Below are 12,728 nucleotides of genomic sequence, written 5' to 3' on the forward strand. Positions count from 1 at the left end.
GCCACCGTGGTAGTTCGCCTTCCACCCAGCGGCAGCAGCAACAACAACCACTTCAGAGTAAAAGTTTTGATTTTAGTACAGACGTTCTCGGGGATATTGATTGTAATTTTAACGATTTTGTATCGGTTGATGCGTATCTTTCTTCTACTGTTGATTTTGATTTTTCTACAAATTTCGGGAGTTTCTTGGACGGAGGAGGAGGATTGGAAGGAGGGAACGGGAGTATCGACAGCATCGATTCGTTCCTTGATTTCAGCAGTATTGATACTGCTTCAAATTCTCAAACTACAACCTCGACTACGCCTTCACAAGGCGACGGTTCGGGAGATTTCTCCCAGCCGTCTTCAATAACATCGCTTCAAGATCTTTCCATGAACATGGTTTCATCTGGAGATTTAGATTCATTGCTTTCTCTACATTCACACCATATTCCGCTCGATGAATACACAATGGGGCTCCCGCTGTTCCCAACACCAACGTCAACCTCGTCAGCGTCCCCGACCTTGGGGTCCGTGGCTTCAGGGTCTCCTTCGACATCATCACCATCATCTTCTTATCTTCCACATTCACTTCAATCCACCCCTTCTCTCCCCCCTCTCCCTCATCATTCCCAACAGCAGCCATACCGTATCCAAAAGCAGAGGTCCAAACCAGGACCGAAGCCCAAACCAAAATTTATCCCTTCTGTCTCCCCTACAATCGCAGGAGAAGACGATGATTCTCCAGAAGTAATTGACAAGCGATTCAGGAATAACCTTGCCGCTAAGAAGTACAGACAGAAGAAGGTTGATCGGATTTCGGAATTGGAGTCAGCGTTGGCGGATATGACAAGGGAGAGAGATGAGCTGAGGCTTTTGTTGGCGAGAAAGGAGGCTGAAGGTCAGGTTTTAAGGGAGGTTATGGCGAAGTCGAAGGGAGGTAATAGTTAGCTATCCGTTGTAAGAGAAGTCGAGAACAGGAGGAAGAGGGGGGCCATATATGTGGAACCTATATTCGCATGTAGCTTAATTACATATGTCAATGAAAATAAGAGTTAGCCTTGATTCTCTCTGATCTTTGTAATCCGAACCCTGTAGGGCATATGCATGATGATTAAGTTAACAGAAAAATGATTGACAAATGGGATTTTGTATGATCAGTCGATGTCAGCGATACGGTCCTCATACATGGCTATGGATTGTTCTATATATGAGCCAGGTTATCTTGGGCAAGGAAGTTATGCTATCGTCATTTGGACATTATCCCGATTTGATATGTGTATGAGTCTTAAGATACATCTTGCCAAAAGCGCAGAGACTGTCTCAAGACGTATATAAAAGGATCATGAAGTTCTTCCAATATTCTTACCATTAGTATCACCGGATTTTGTGATCTCTTTTCTCTCTTTTCAATTTGATATTTGCTGGAAATTATCGTAATCGTTTTCTATTCAATATTCTAACAGTATACAGATACACAGCATACGTTTTATAAGTACTCAATATTACGCTACGATCTTACAAAGGTTCACAGTTTCTTTCGACAATATACAGATGACGCCGAAATTCACTATTCACTCCGGTCAAAAACCCATCATGGCCCCGTACAATCCGGGTTGTTACTGTACACACACCTCACAACCTGAATCTTCTTTTCCACGCTCTGACGCGGGACTGATGTGCCAGCCCATCAATGTTGCTCATTGTGGTGGGTGTCTGAATTCGGATGGTGGCGAAATGAATTGAAATGATTCATAGCTTGGCGAAATGTGGTATTTTCGTGCTAGGTTCTTTTGGGGATAGCGTTGTGCTACCCTAAAAATGTAACTCGGATGTGAGATTTCCGGTGTTGAATCGGGTTGGGATCGATATTCGGGTACGAACTGGGGTTAACGGGTTTGGGGACGGAGGTTCGGGCGGTGAGAGATCGCTCTATGTCAATTCGCGGTAATTGCTCACCATTTTGGCTTTGTTTTTTTTAAATTTGATATTCAGATTGGTCGACGTATACGATGAAATTAACTATAAAAGATTGCATCGATTAAATTCAGTAGAATTACTAGGACTAGAACTTATGATATTATCGTCTTTGATATTAATGGATCAATCTTTATACAGTATTTTAGGTCTATATAGCTATAGAAGGCTATAACTAGAGTGGTAAAATGATAGCTAGAAGATCTTAGTACAGTATTAATATTATTGCAATATGTTTACAGGATGTGGTGTTCATATTCGTATAACCAATATCAATATCTAAAATCGTCATTTGTACTGGTACTTCATCGAGTTACTATAACAAGATTATGGTTTTAGAGCGTTTATAATCATAGTCTTTACTAGAGGTTTATTATCATAGACCCATGAGAACTTTGACTAATTGACGATAGACTGCATAAGTTTTTCCCTATGCTCTATAGTCCTACTAAGACCTAATTTAGAAATTATATGAAAAGGCATAATACAATTGGTGGATATATTTTGGAAAAGATATTCTAAATCTGACTGGTAAAGTTTTACAGGTAGTAAGTACCAACGTATAGCTGTTATTTCCTCGAACATCCCACCTCGGGACCCCGTGCTGGCAATGACTGTTCCACGACAAAAATCTTTCCCGGGAAGCTTCAATACGAAACTTCTCAAAGACACGTATTCATTAATGCACCTGGATATATCTCCACCGCTCATGCATGTCGAATGATCATACGAGGCAGTGTCTCCTCGTAATAGGAAAGAGCTCTCTTCGAATGTAGGAAAGTTTCATGAGATCTTCAGATCAATTAGTTTTGATTTCTAATCTTGAGCGGTTTTTGTGAAGGAATTCAGTTGTAGAGCTCTCTTCATCCTTAGAGAAGCGGCCAGGGGCCGTAGGGGTCTTGAAATTTAGTCTAATTTACGTCTTGTCAGTGGGAGAGTTAAGGTGCCGGTGGACCCTTGGCTGATTATTATTTTCTTTGAACTGGGGTTTTCGGGATAGAAAGTTTCCGACGAGAAATGTTTCCTGCGGTGGGTTAGTGGAGAGATGTCTCAAAGAGAAGTGTGAAGAGAGCTTGGGAAATATCGATAGGACGGCCTGCCCCAGATCCTATCTCATCTTTCATCCTTCGACCCACCCTAGATCTGGATTCCAGTCAGCATAAGCCGAAGCCTACCCTCTTTTCCTGTGAAATTTTCAATATGCATCACTAATTTTGCGACTACAATGCGTCAATATTAGCTTAATCTCTAATGTGAACATACACCGTGACGGATAGAATCTTTCTGATCGGCCCTCATGTTGTCTGATTCCGACCAGACTACAATTTCGACGGGACAGCCCCAAATTCTGATTCATGAAGCCAAAGAAACACTTAAGCTTCCCCTATCTCGCAACATTTCTCGACATCTAATCAAGAATGGGGAAAAATAATATGCTCAATAAACGCATCTATGGCTCATAGGGTTAGCAGCAACTCCTATTGCTATACTCACCCTATCATATCTATCTCGAAATCGCTTATTGAGCTCAGTTTGTCAGAGTGGCCGAGGTGCATTTTGAAAGGAAATGTCCATCGCACGTGGGAACATCGTAATGACTTCAACACGCCGGCCTGAACACCACCAAAATGTGGTGTAATTCACCTATCACGGTTATATTCCTCGCCGCATTTCCATTATTGGCGATAGCAGAACTTCCCGAAATACCCGAAGGCGCGAATTTCGCGTACCATATTGAAGGAGATGCGATAATTAGAGATCGACTAGTACCCAAGACCATCGACGGGTGGGGCAAACACCCAGGCACTCGCTACCCAGAGCCCTGTTTCCCTCTCATGAATACCGAAACTAGAAGGATATATACTTTCGGGCATGTCACAAAGTTGGCTCTTAACGCAGCATTCTACGATATTCCGAACCGGGATGATGATATCAAATTCGAGTTTTTCCAAGATGACGAATGCAGAATACCTAACCATCCACGAATGCTCTACATTAATGGAGAATATGAAATACCTGAAGAGATCAAAACGCGAATGGGAAGTCTTATCTTAATAGATCCATTAAGTTTGACTTTCGCGAGAAACCCGTACCCGTATTCCTTTTGGAGAGTTAATGCTTCGGAAAATGTACTCGTGAAGTCTAAGGAGAACTGGGATCGGGATCGAAGGCTGTTTGACGAAGTGACAACTGATCTTTCGGCTGGGAACCAAGAGCGCTCTTGTACGATCTGCTTGAATTCACTTGTTGAGAAAGAACCGTCAACCGTGTTGCTGGGGGATTGTGGACATTCTTATCATGGGCCGTGTTTGGATCGATGGGCTGCTGCACACCCAGAGAGAAATCCTCGAGATCCAGTGGAATTTGTAAGTTCCCTCCTTCTTCATGACAGTTGCTGAATAAGCCTTTATCATTTCGCACCATACAGAGGCCTAATCATTGAGAAATATCGAACATGAACAGAAACGGAGGACTGGGTTTCCACTAGCTCAACTGACACCCTGTCCTACCTGTCGTAAACCACTGAATCGTAGAAAGATGGCGAGAATCCCGACTCAAGTAGCTGAAGAAGAAGAGAGGAAAGAAGAAGAGCCACGGGGCATAAGGGACCCACGGGATAATATACGAGATGAGCCTATCCTACGCGGCACCCCTGAGCGGCGACGGAATGACCCTATGAACGTCAATATTTACAACGATTACTCATCCACTATCGGCCCACCATCCTTATTTACTACTCCTGGTAGCGACCTCGAGGACCTCGTTAACGCAGAATATATGGATGAAAAGGCGAGGGGCGCTTCACGGGTGAAAAGACCTGCTAACTATGATTTTCAATCGAGTTTTGTTGGAAATAATCCTCTGGTACTTCCCGAGGACTATACCAGTGAAGTTTTAGAGGCGCCGTTTAACATACAAGGTCCTGAGGTTCAATTGACAGAGAACCCGGAGACAAACAATAGTCCATTTGTACCGAATCCTCTTGATGAGGGTATTTCTGGTTTTAATGGCATTGGACGCTCGCTTCGATCCGGTCAACTAGGTTAACATGAGGATGGTATTTCCACTCTTTGTAAATATATCTATTCAGGATTTTGGGCCAATCTATCAAAATGATATCTATTGTGGTGTTCTCTCCAATCAGCCTAGATGTCCTCTCGAGGTGTTCCACCTCTGTCAACGGAGTCTGTATCGAGGTTTACATGCTCCCGTATTCTGATATGAAAATTATGCATACGATTGAGCTAGATCACGGAATAGTGCTATAGATAGCAATAACTAACCAGTGTATTTAAATCGGAACCCGGCCCATAGAGATCATGGATGTTCTCTAGCAATGTTGAAGGCGGCGCTGAGGTCTTAATATGGCTAATACTCGTTCGTGTTGGATGTTGCATTTTGTGATTCAATCAAGCAGTATATTCCCCAATCGAGAGCTAAAAGCCTCCAGGATGTATAATAAGATATACACCGATGGGTATAATTTAGTCGAAGGAACCAATGGAAGTTCAATGTCAATTATAAAATGTGCCATCACTGTTACAGATTTCATCATGCCAGAGGCTTTTTGAATTTTTTATTCTGTACGCCCCTTCGCTTACTCGCCGTCCAGCCTTCTCGCCACAAAATTCCCAACACGTCGCTTGGCGTGCCCTCGCCGATGAAGCATTCCCATAACGTACGCTTTACGTAAAACCTCACCTAAACGAGTGCTCGCCGTCTGGCCCAAAAGAGACAGAAACATAGAAGCAAAGAAGAAATTCGAGAACCAGAAATATTCCGAAGGGCCATTTATTCTGGCCACGCGAGAATTTAAGCTTAATTCCACCTGCGGATTGAAGGTTCGCTAATCGTTTTGAGAGCGGGAAGCTGGCATGTTTTACTTGAAGCCAAGCCGGGAATGGCGTATCCATATCGACGTCGAGGGATGCATGCAGAGCCCAACACCACTTCAGCGAGCGAAGGTGACAAGTGATTTATTCCAGACTCCGGCTCCACGTTCTCAACCTTCGCAGTTCGGCATTTGGAAAAATAAGGATGTGAAGCACAGTGAAAGACAAGTACCGGGTTTTTTTTGCCCTCTTCAATGTGCAGGAGAAGATAAATCCTCTATGAGAACGACACCATTGTTTTCAGTTGTGTTCCCGTTACCATTTTCTCGTTCTCAATTGTGTCACCATAATCTTCCAACCCAAATTTCATGCTTGTGCAGCAGGCTTCCTGCAGTTCGTGTACTGCGCCCATCCAACAGAAAGGATCCACATCATATTTGTCCGTCCCTTGCCTTCAGCCTTCTGGAAACGTCTACTGGAAAAAGTACTTTTTCGGGATCCCTAGATCGTCGATTCTCGAGTTCTCTTGCTTAGAAGATGCCGAAAAGGAATGTTGGCTGCAGCTACGCGATGACAGGCATTCACCGTTGGAAAATAATTCGCTGCGGAATATCTACCGTATATCCGACACCCTTCTACATATTTATGAATCGACTGAAATCCGACAGGACGGGCAGTGTTTGGGAACACAAGTATGATCATGATCCCACGTCTTGGATTATACCGGTTTGTAAACCGCCACCGTTTGGGAATTCGAGCGATTCGGCACATCTTCTTGGTTTGAATGTGTTGGGGGACGAGGGGGCTTTTGAAAATGAGTCCTATTTTCTTCGGTTGGCAGTTAGCTCACGGGAATACAGTGTTCTAAAGAAAACCCTAGCTTGAGTGCTTTTTGCTCAAGTGACAATTAGACGCTTGGATGTGTCCGACGATGCTTGCTTTCGCTTCTGGCATACAAATCGGGGCGGGAAGATCGAATACGCAGGATATTCGTAGATATCGGCAAACAGTCAGACAAATTGGTCACAGAAACTCTTATTCTGTCGATTTATAATATTTTTGTCGGTGGAATATAGTAACTGCACCGAGAGGGCACATGATGGATGATGAGGAGGCGTCGACGAGCGAAATCCGGTACCGAAAGGCTTTTAGTTAAGGTTAAGTTTATCTCGACGAAAAACCCCGAATTCACCCGGCACTTCTGATTCACTCGAACCTTACGTTATCAACGTTCAGATATCATGATTTGAAACTGCTTATGGTAATAATTAATCCGAAGCTTCTCTATCGTTTTGCTCGTAGTAAGTCATTCATTCTATTGGAATTCAGTTGCTCAAAATCTATAACATTTCTGCAGTATTCTTGGTTCAAGTCGTGGAAAACCCCCCTTGTCAGCCCCCGTCTCGACAATAGATATGTCGTGATGATCACTACCGGAAGAAATCAAGTTTTGTCGAAATCACTCACAGATGGATGCAATGCAATATCCGTGTTCAAGGGACCAAGTCCCGGTGAATTCATAAAGGGTTTCGCCTATTGGAACCAGGTGGTTGCATTTCAACCGCCATGGAGGAAACAGATCACGCTCGTTATTTCATATGATCGTGGTTCACCTTATCTCGGAATAGACGTGCCTCATAAGCGACAGGGAATTCTCTTCGGCGACCTCCCAGCAGCGGCAGTATCGAAGAACTTAGCTTTTTAGAATTGTGGAGTAGCAGTGGAGTATTTTTTTTAGCAGGTGAGGATTGAAATTAAGAGGTATTCCACAGGTATCGCGCATATACTTAATATAGCTAATTTGCAAGCGGTGTACATAAGTACATATGTACTTACTTACTTACCTTTGTGTCGAAGTTTCCCCCCTCCTGCAGGCCAAATTACCAGTGAAAAGTAACCAGAATTGGAGCTTTGCAAATAAAGTGCATGGGAATGGGGTCACCATACATTGCGTCCAGATCCACCCGTCCGCAGGCCTTCGACGCAGGCCAAGATCTTTCCTTATCTTTGTGGCGTTTCTTAGCTAGCATTTGCAGCCAAACGGTTAGCCTTCTGAACCCCAACGCGCCGTCTTGGCAGGTCATTCAGCCTATAAGAACATGCGAATTCCTTATCTCTGAGGTTTCAAACTAAAAGGAAGCTTGAATGCTGTCTCGTTTTCGCCTCACGGAAGTCATTTCTTGCTTCTGCCAGTTCGCTTCTTCGATCAATCGCGCGCTGTCGATTGGATATCCTTGTTGATTTAGTTGGCCCCTCATTTACAGGAATGTTCGCTTTGGGTTATGTAGACATCGAAAATAGGACGTTAAGGGTATGCCAGTTAATCGTAAAAACCAGTCGGCGAGGACGATATCTGCTAAAAACAGGAAAGACCTGGGCTTTATTCGCGTGCTTGTACCGAGCTATCCGGATGACAAGCCATTCTCGTGGGAAAGGTGCAGTTCGGAAAATGCTGGGCACGTTCTCGGATATCGAAACGTGTACTATGTATGTGATGTCCCAAGTGCCATGGCGGGCAAACGGTGGGATGAGACATATTATAGCTTCTCTTTTCACAAGCCTTGTTGGCTTTGAAGTTCCGAGAGAAAAGATATCTTGATTCATTCTTATCTATGAAACTTTGTTAGTTGGTTGCTGTTATGTTTGTCGTTGTTCGGGAAGTTAGATAGCTGGCGGCTGGACAATTGTAATGGAAAGTATGTCCTGAGGAGAATTCTAGAAAATCATGATACAAGAGTAAAGTCTATAGTTTTCCTTTTAAGAGAATTAGAAGGCATAAGGCAGAGTTTCCGGGTGGTCTATTTCATCTACTTGAGGCTGGCCGCGATCTCAAAAAGTTTGTAGCATTCCTTATCTGCCTGAGACCTTGCTGGTGCAAATATTAAATTATAGTTGGGTTTGCTTTTTTCTTACTTGTACCATGCAATGTCGCTTTCGCCTGTCCATGTTGAAGGCTTTCGGGACTCTGCAGCTGAAGACAATTTGTATCCTCGTTAGGACCAGCACTATGTGTATTGGGAAGGAACGGAACAGGCTTGCGATTCGTGGGAACGGAAATGGAGAAGCCAAGCCCATGCAAGTGGGCCACTCCCTTTCGATGTCTGTCAATCTTTGGGGGTCTACCCATCATACATACATCCAACCACCCCTGGTCGGGTCGTGCGTGTGCCTCTGCGCGCCCGCCAAAGCTAAAATGTCGCTGATTAGGATCATAACGCTACCACTGCCGGCGCTGATATTGCGATATTCCGTAGCTTTTAATAATAAATTTTATCAAAAAGTAAAAACGATGAGGGGATGATAACTTACCAGATGTGTGTGACCTGACTTGCGACAGGTGCATACATATGTACATACTTCATATTTCATGTATGTCTGAAGTGTGTGTGTGTAGGTTCTCATGCATGGGAACCTTTCCCCAGGCCTATCCATAAAAAGAAAAGAAACTGGCTTGCTTTGAGGCTTCGGTATTTTCCCAAGTATGTGAGTCTGGTTGTCTGCCGTGGTAGTTATCATATATAATCTTGGACCCTGATCCCATCCTCCTTTCAATCTTTCTTACTTTCCCCTCCATCCCATCTCGGCCAGTTCCACCAACTTCCTCTTAACCCTTGGCCACTACAAAGGAAGTAGCCTCAACGTCCTTACCATCTTATACTACTTCCTATCGATTCCTTTCCTTACTATCGATAAATAAGAGTCACCGACTTATACCTAACTATGTCGGCTGAAGAGCCAATTGACCTTTCGGTCTATGGCCTCGATGGAGGTGATTCTGGAAATGGTAGGTCTATTTCGCGGATACCTTGATTTTACGGAGGGGTGGCTTTAGAACAATGGAAACAACTAACTGGTCTTCCTTGACTGTAAATAGTCACTATTGCTGCGGCAATGAATGACCAATATAACCGTGGTGATCTCGCCTGGGTTCTTACCGCCGCCGTTTTGGTCTGGCTCATGATTCCAGGTGTCGGTCTTCTCTACGCCGGATTGTCGAGACGACACGCTTCTGCTGCTCAGCTCTGGCAGGGTCTCGTTGCAGTCGGAATTGTCACCTTCCAATGGTAAGCTTTTGAACATACGCGTAATATAAAAAGGCTGTTGCCATATATGGGTATCTAATGATCGATGATTGATGTTTAGGTTCTTCTGGGGATACTCCTTGACTTTCTCGCACAGCGCCAACGATTTCATCGGTGACTTGAAGAATTTTGGTTCGATGCACGTCCTTGGTGCTCCATCCGTTGGCTCCTCCTTGGTTCCAGACATTCTCTTCTACTTCTTCCAACTTGTCTTCGCCTGTGTTACCGGTGTCATCATGTTGGGTGGTGCCGTTGAACGTGGTCGTCTCATGCCCTCTATGGTTTTCCTCTTCATCTGGACCACAATCGTCTACGATCCTATCGCCTGTTGGACCTGGAACGGCGCCGGCTGGTTGTTCAAGCTTGGGTCTCTCGATTTCGCCGGTGGTGGACCTGTCCATATGTCGTCTGGTGCAGGTGCTCTCGCCTACGCCTTGATGGTTGGTCGTAGAACTGGTGATCACGGTGGAAAGATGCCACACTACAAGCCAGGAAATGTCTTCTTTGTCGCTCTCGGGACAATCTTCCTCTGGTTCGGCTGGTTCGGCTTTAACGGCGGTTCTGCTGTCAATATGTCCCTCCGTGCCATCTATGCCGCCGTCAACACCAACCTCGCAGCCTCCTGTGGTGCCCTCACATTTTGCATCATTGATTATTTCCGCAAGGGTCAAAAATGGTCAATTGTATCACTCTGCTCCGGTGCCATTGCTGGTCTAGTTGGTATCACTCCAGCTTGCGGATACGTTCCTATCTACACTGCCGTTCCAATCGGTGTTCTCGCTGCTACTGCTTGCAATTTTGCCTTCGACCTCAAACATATTCTCAAGATTGACGACGGACTTGACGTTTTTGCTCTTCACGGTGTTGGTGGCTTTGTTGGAAACGTCCTTACCGGTATCTTCGCTGCTGACTACATTGCCGCTCTCGACGGTGCTACCGAAATCCCTGGTGGTTGGTTGAACCAGAACTACATCCAGCTCGGATATCAGCTCGCCGGCTGTGTTGCTATCCTCGCATACGCCTTCACTGTCACCTGTCTCATTCTTTTCGTTGTTGATAAAATTCCTGGACTCGATCTCCGACTCCCCTCTGAGTTTGAAGATAAGGGTATCGATCACTACGATATGGGTGAGATGCTTTTGGAATATGGTCTCATGGAGGTTCTCGAGGCTGGTGTCGAAGCCAAGCGAACTTCTAAGGTCCCACCAGAGGCTATGGCTCCATCTTCGGACGGCGATGACGCTGCTCAGGTAGAAGCGAAACCGTAGAATGATCGTCTTCTGCTTTGGGTTTTGTTATCGATTTTACGTCCAACATGAGTACGGACTTTGCCTACATCATGTCTATAACTTTTTAGTCTCTCATATGCATTCCTGTGCTGGTTTTCACTCTTAATTCAAATAGCGCAATTTCCCATATAGTATAATGGAAAGCTATATTTTTCTTTTGAATAAGCTATTCGTTCATAAAAGGACCCTCGTAATTCCATATGATCGGTATGATAAGATTGGTAACAGTGTACTAGTATTCTCACTACTATCCCGCATCCAGACTTAGTATAGTGCATCTACAGACGTCTAGACGTCTCTTTCAAATCCATTGCAATTGTTCCTGGCTACGTGCAACCTCATATACTTTATCCCTCGAATCCGACTGCCAGACTTCATGACGTAGCATAATCCGAAATTGAAAGTCCCTCAGCACTAGCTACTTCTATCGATAATAAGGGACCGAGTGGTACTAGATTCGGCCGTCTATAGATGCCTAGCTAAACATAACAATATTGATACCAAGCACGTCAACTAGTCGTGCAACAGTCCGTTCTAAAGCGTCAATGATCTTTAGACTGTTCATCCCGCATTTGGAATACGACCGTCTGTTGGATTGTTGCTAGTGACACGAAAGTCTGCACCAGTTTCGTAGAGTCCGCCGGCTGAGGATATATATGTGTTGTTGTGTTGGCATCCACACCAGCTTGGCGTCCATTTTGGGGGAAATCCCATTACGTTTTCTGGTTTGTCATATCTTTTGTACGAATCTCAACATGCAAGCATATGCGCATGAGCTTCCCGCTTTTCTTCCCTTTGATACCGATCGAGTATGTATGTAATTTAGGACGAGAAATCGTTCGGAAATTCGGAATAGATATCATTGGCTAGATTTCGTTTTCTGAAACATAAGTGTTTTAGTATCTTGTCGATATTCATGACGGGAAGTGAACTGGCGGCTGGAGAACTCAGTTCACGCAATGTTAAGTTGTAATTGGTGTACTGCTTGTATGTGCGTATCAGGCGCAGAGTCCAGGAGTCCTGCTAGTCAATAGTTCTATTTTGTTCCGTGACCCAGTATGGATACCGTCTTAACCCGCTTGGATAAACTCTCGTAAGATATGTTGGGAAACAAATCACCATCTGTGGGTAACTGATTACTGAAGCCGAGTAGAGAAAGGCCTCGAGAACTAGTAACTGAAATTGTAGCAAAAAAAGGGTAGGAGCCCATTCCATTCTGCAAGATACAGAACTTGTGGACGGCGACCTGGTTAATTATAGACTTTTTACTTTTATTCTGCCCTTGATAAACTTCTATGTATGTGCTCGTGTTCGATATTAGCCCTATCAAAACCGGGGCTGTCTTATCTTGAGCCCGATATGTATTCCTTGTGAAATGTGGGTGCCTGGATAGCCGTCTGCTGTTGTGGCTAGGGGTGTGGGCCTTTCGGGGCACAACGCAGAAGATAACGGGTTTTTGTTAGATTATGCGTGCCTGGTGATTGACATGGCGCGGTTTAAACCGGAAACCATGAGCGTCCCCCAGACTACAGAAGCCAAACCGTTATAATCCGCCAAGTGTGGACTGGT

At 44.5% G+C, this 12,728-nt stretch overlaps 3 protein-coding genes across 3 annotated transcripts; all 3 read left to right on the top strand.

Moving 5' to 3' along the window:
- Positions 1-449: 449 nt before the first annotated feature.
- Positions 450-929, top strand: AOL_s00043g161 (uncharacterized protein; the record flags this gene model as incomplete). Its single annotated transcript, XM_011120648.1, has 1 exon — positions 450-929. One exon carries the CDS (start codon positions 450-452, stop codon positions 927-929), a length of 480 nt encoding a protein of 159 aa, XP_011118950.1.
- Positions 930-3,583: 2,654 nt separating this feature from the next.
- Positions 3,584-5,003, top strand: AOL_s00043g162 (uncharacterized protein; the record flags this gene model as incomplete). The annotated part of the gene is made up of 2 exons (XM_011120649.1): positions 3,584-4,321; positions 4,419-5,003. The coding sequence occupies 2 exons, from the start codon at positions 3,584-3,586 to the stop codon at positions 5,001-5,003; spliced, it is 1,323 nt and encodes a 440-aa protein (XP_011118951.1).
- Positions 5,004-9,508: 4,505 nt separating this feature from the next.
- Positions 9,509-11,138, top strand: AOL_s00043g163 (uncharacterized protein; the record flags this gene model as incomplete). The annotated part of the gene is made up of 3 exons (XM_011120650.1): positions 9,509-9,572; positions 9,663-9,852; positions 9,932-11,138. 3 exons carry the CDS (start codon positions 9,509-9,511, stop codon positions 11,136-11,138), a joined length of 1,461 nt encoding a protein of 486 aa, XP_011118952.1.
- Between the last annotated feature and the right edge of the window lie 1,590 nt (positions 11,139-12,728).

Source organism: Orbilia oligospora, assembly GCF_000225545.1.
Source record: "Orbilia oligospora ATCC 24927 unplaced genomic scaffold scaffold00043, whole genome shotgun sequence".
Taxonomy (NCBI): Eukaryota; Fungi; Ascomycota; class Orbiliomycetes; order Orbiliales; family Orbiliaceae; genus Orbilia; species Orbilia oligospora.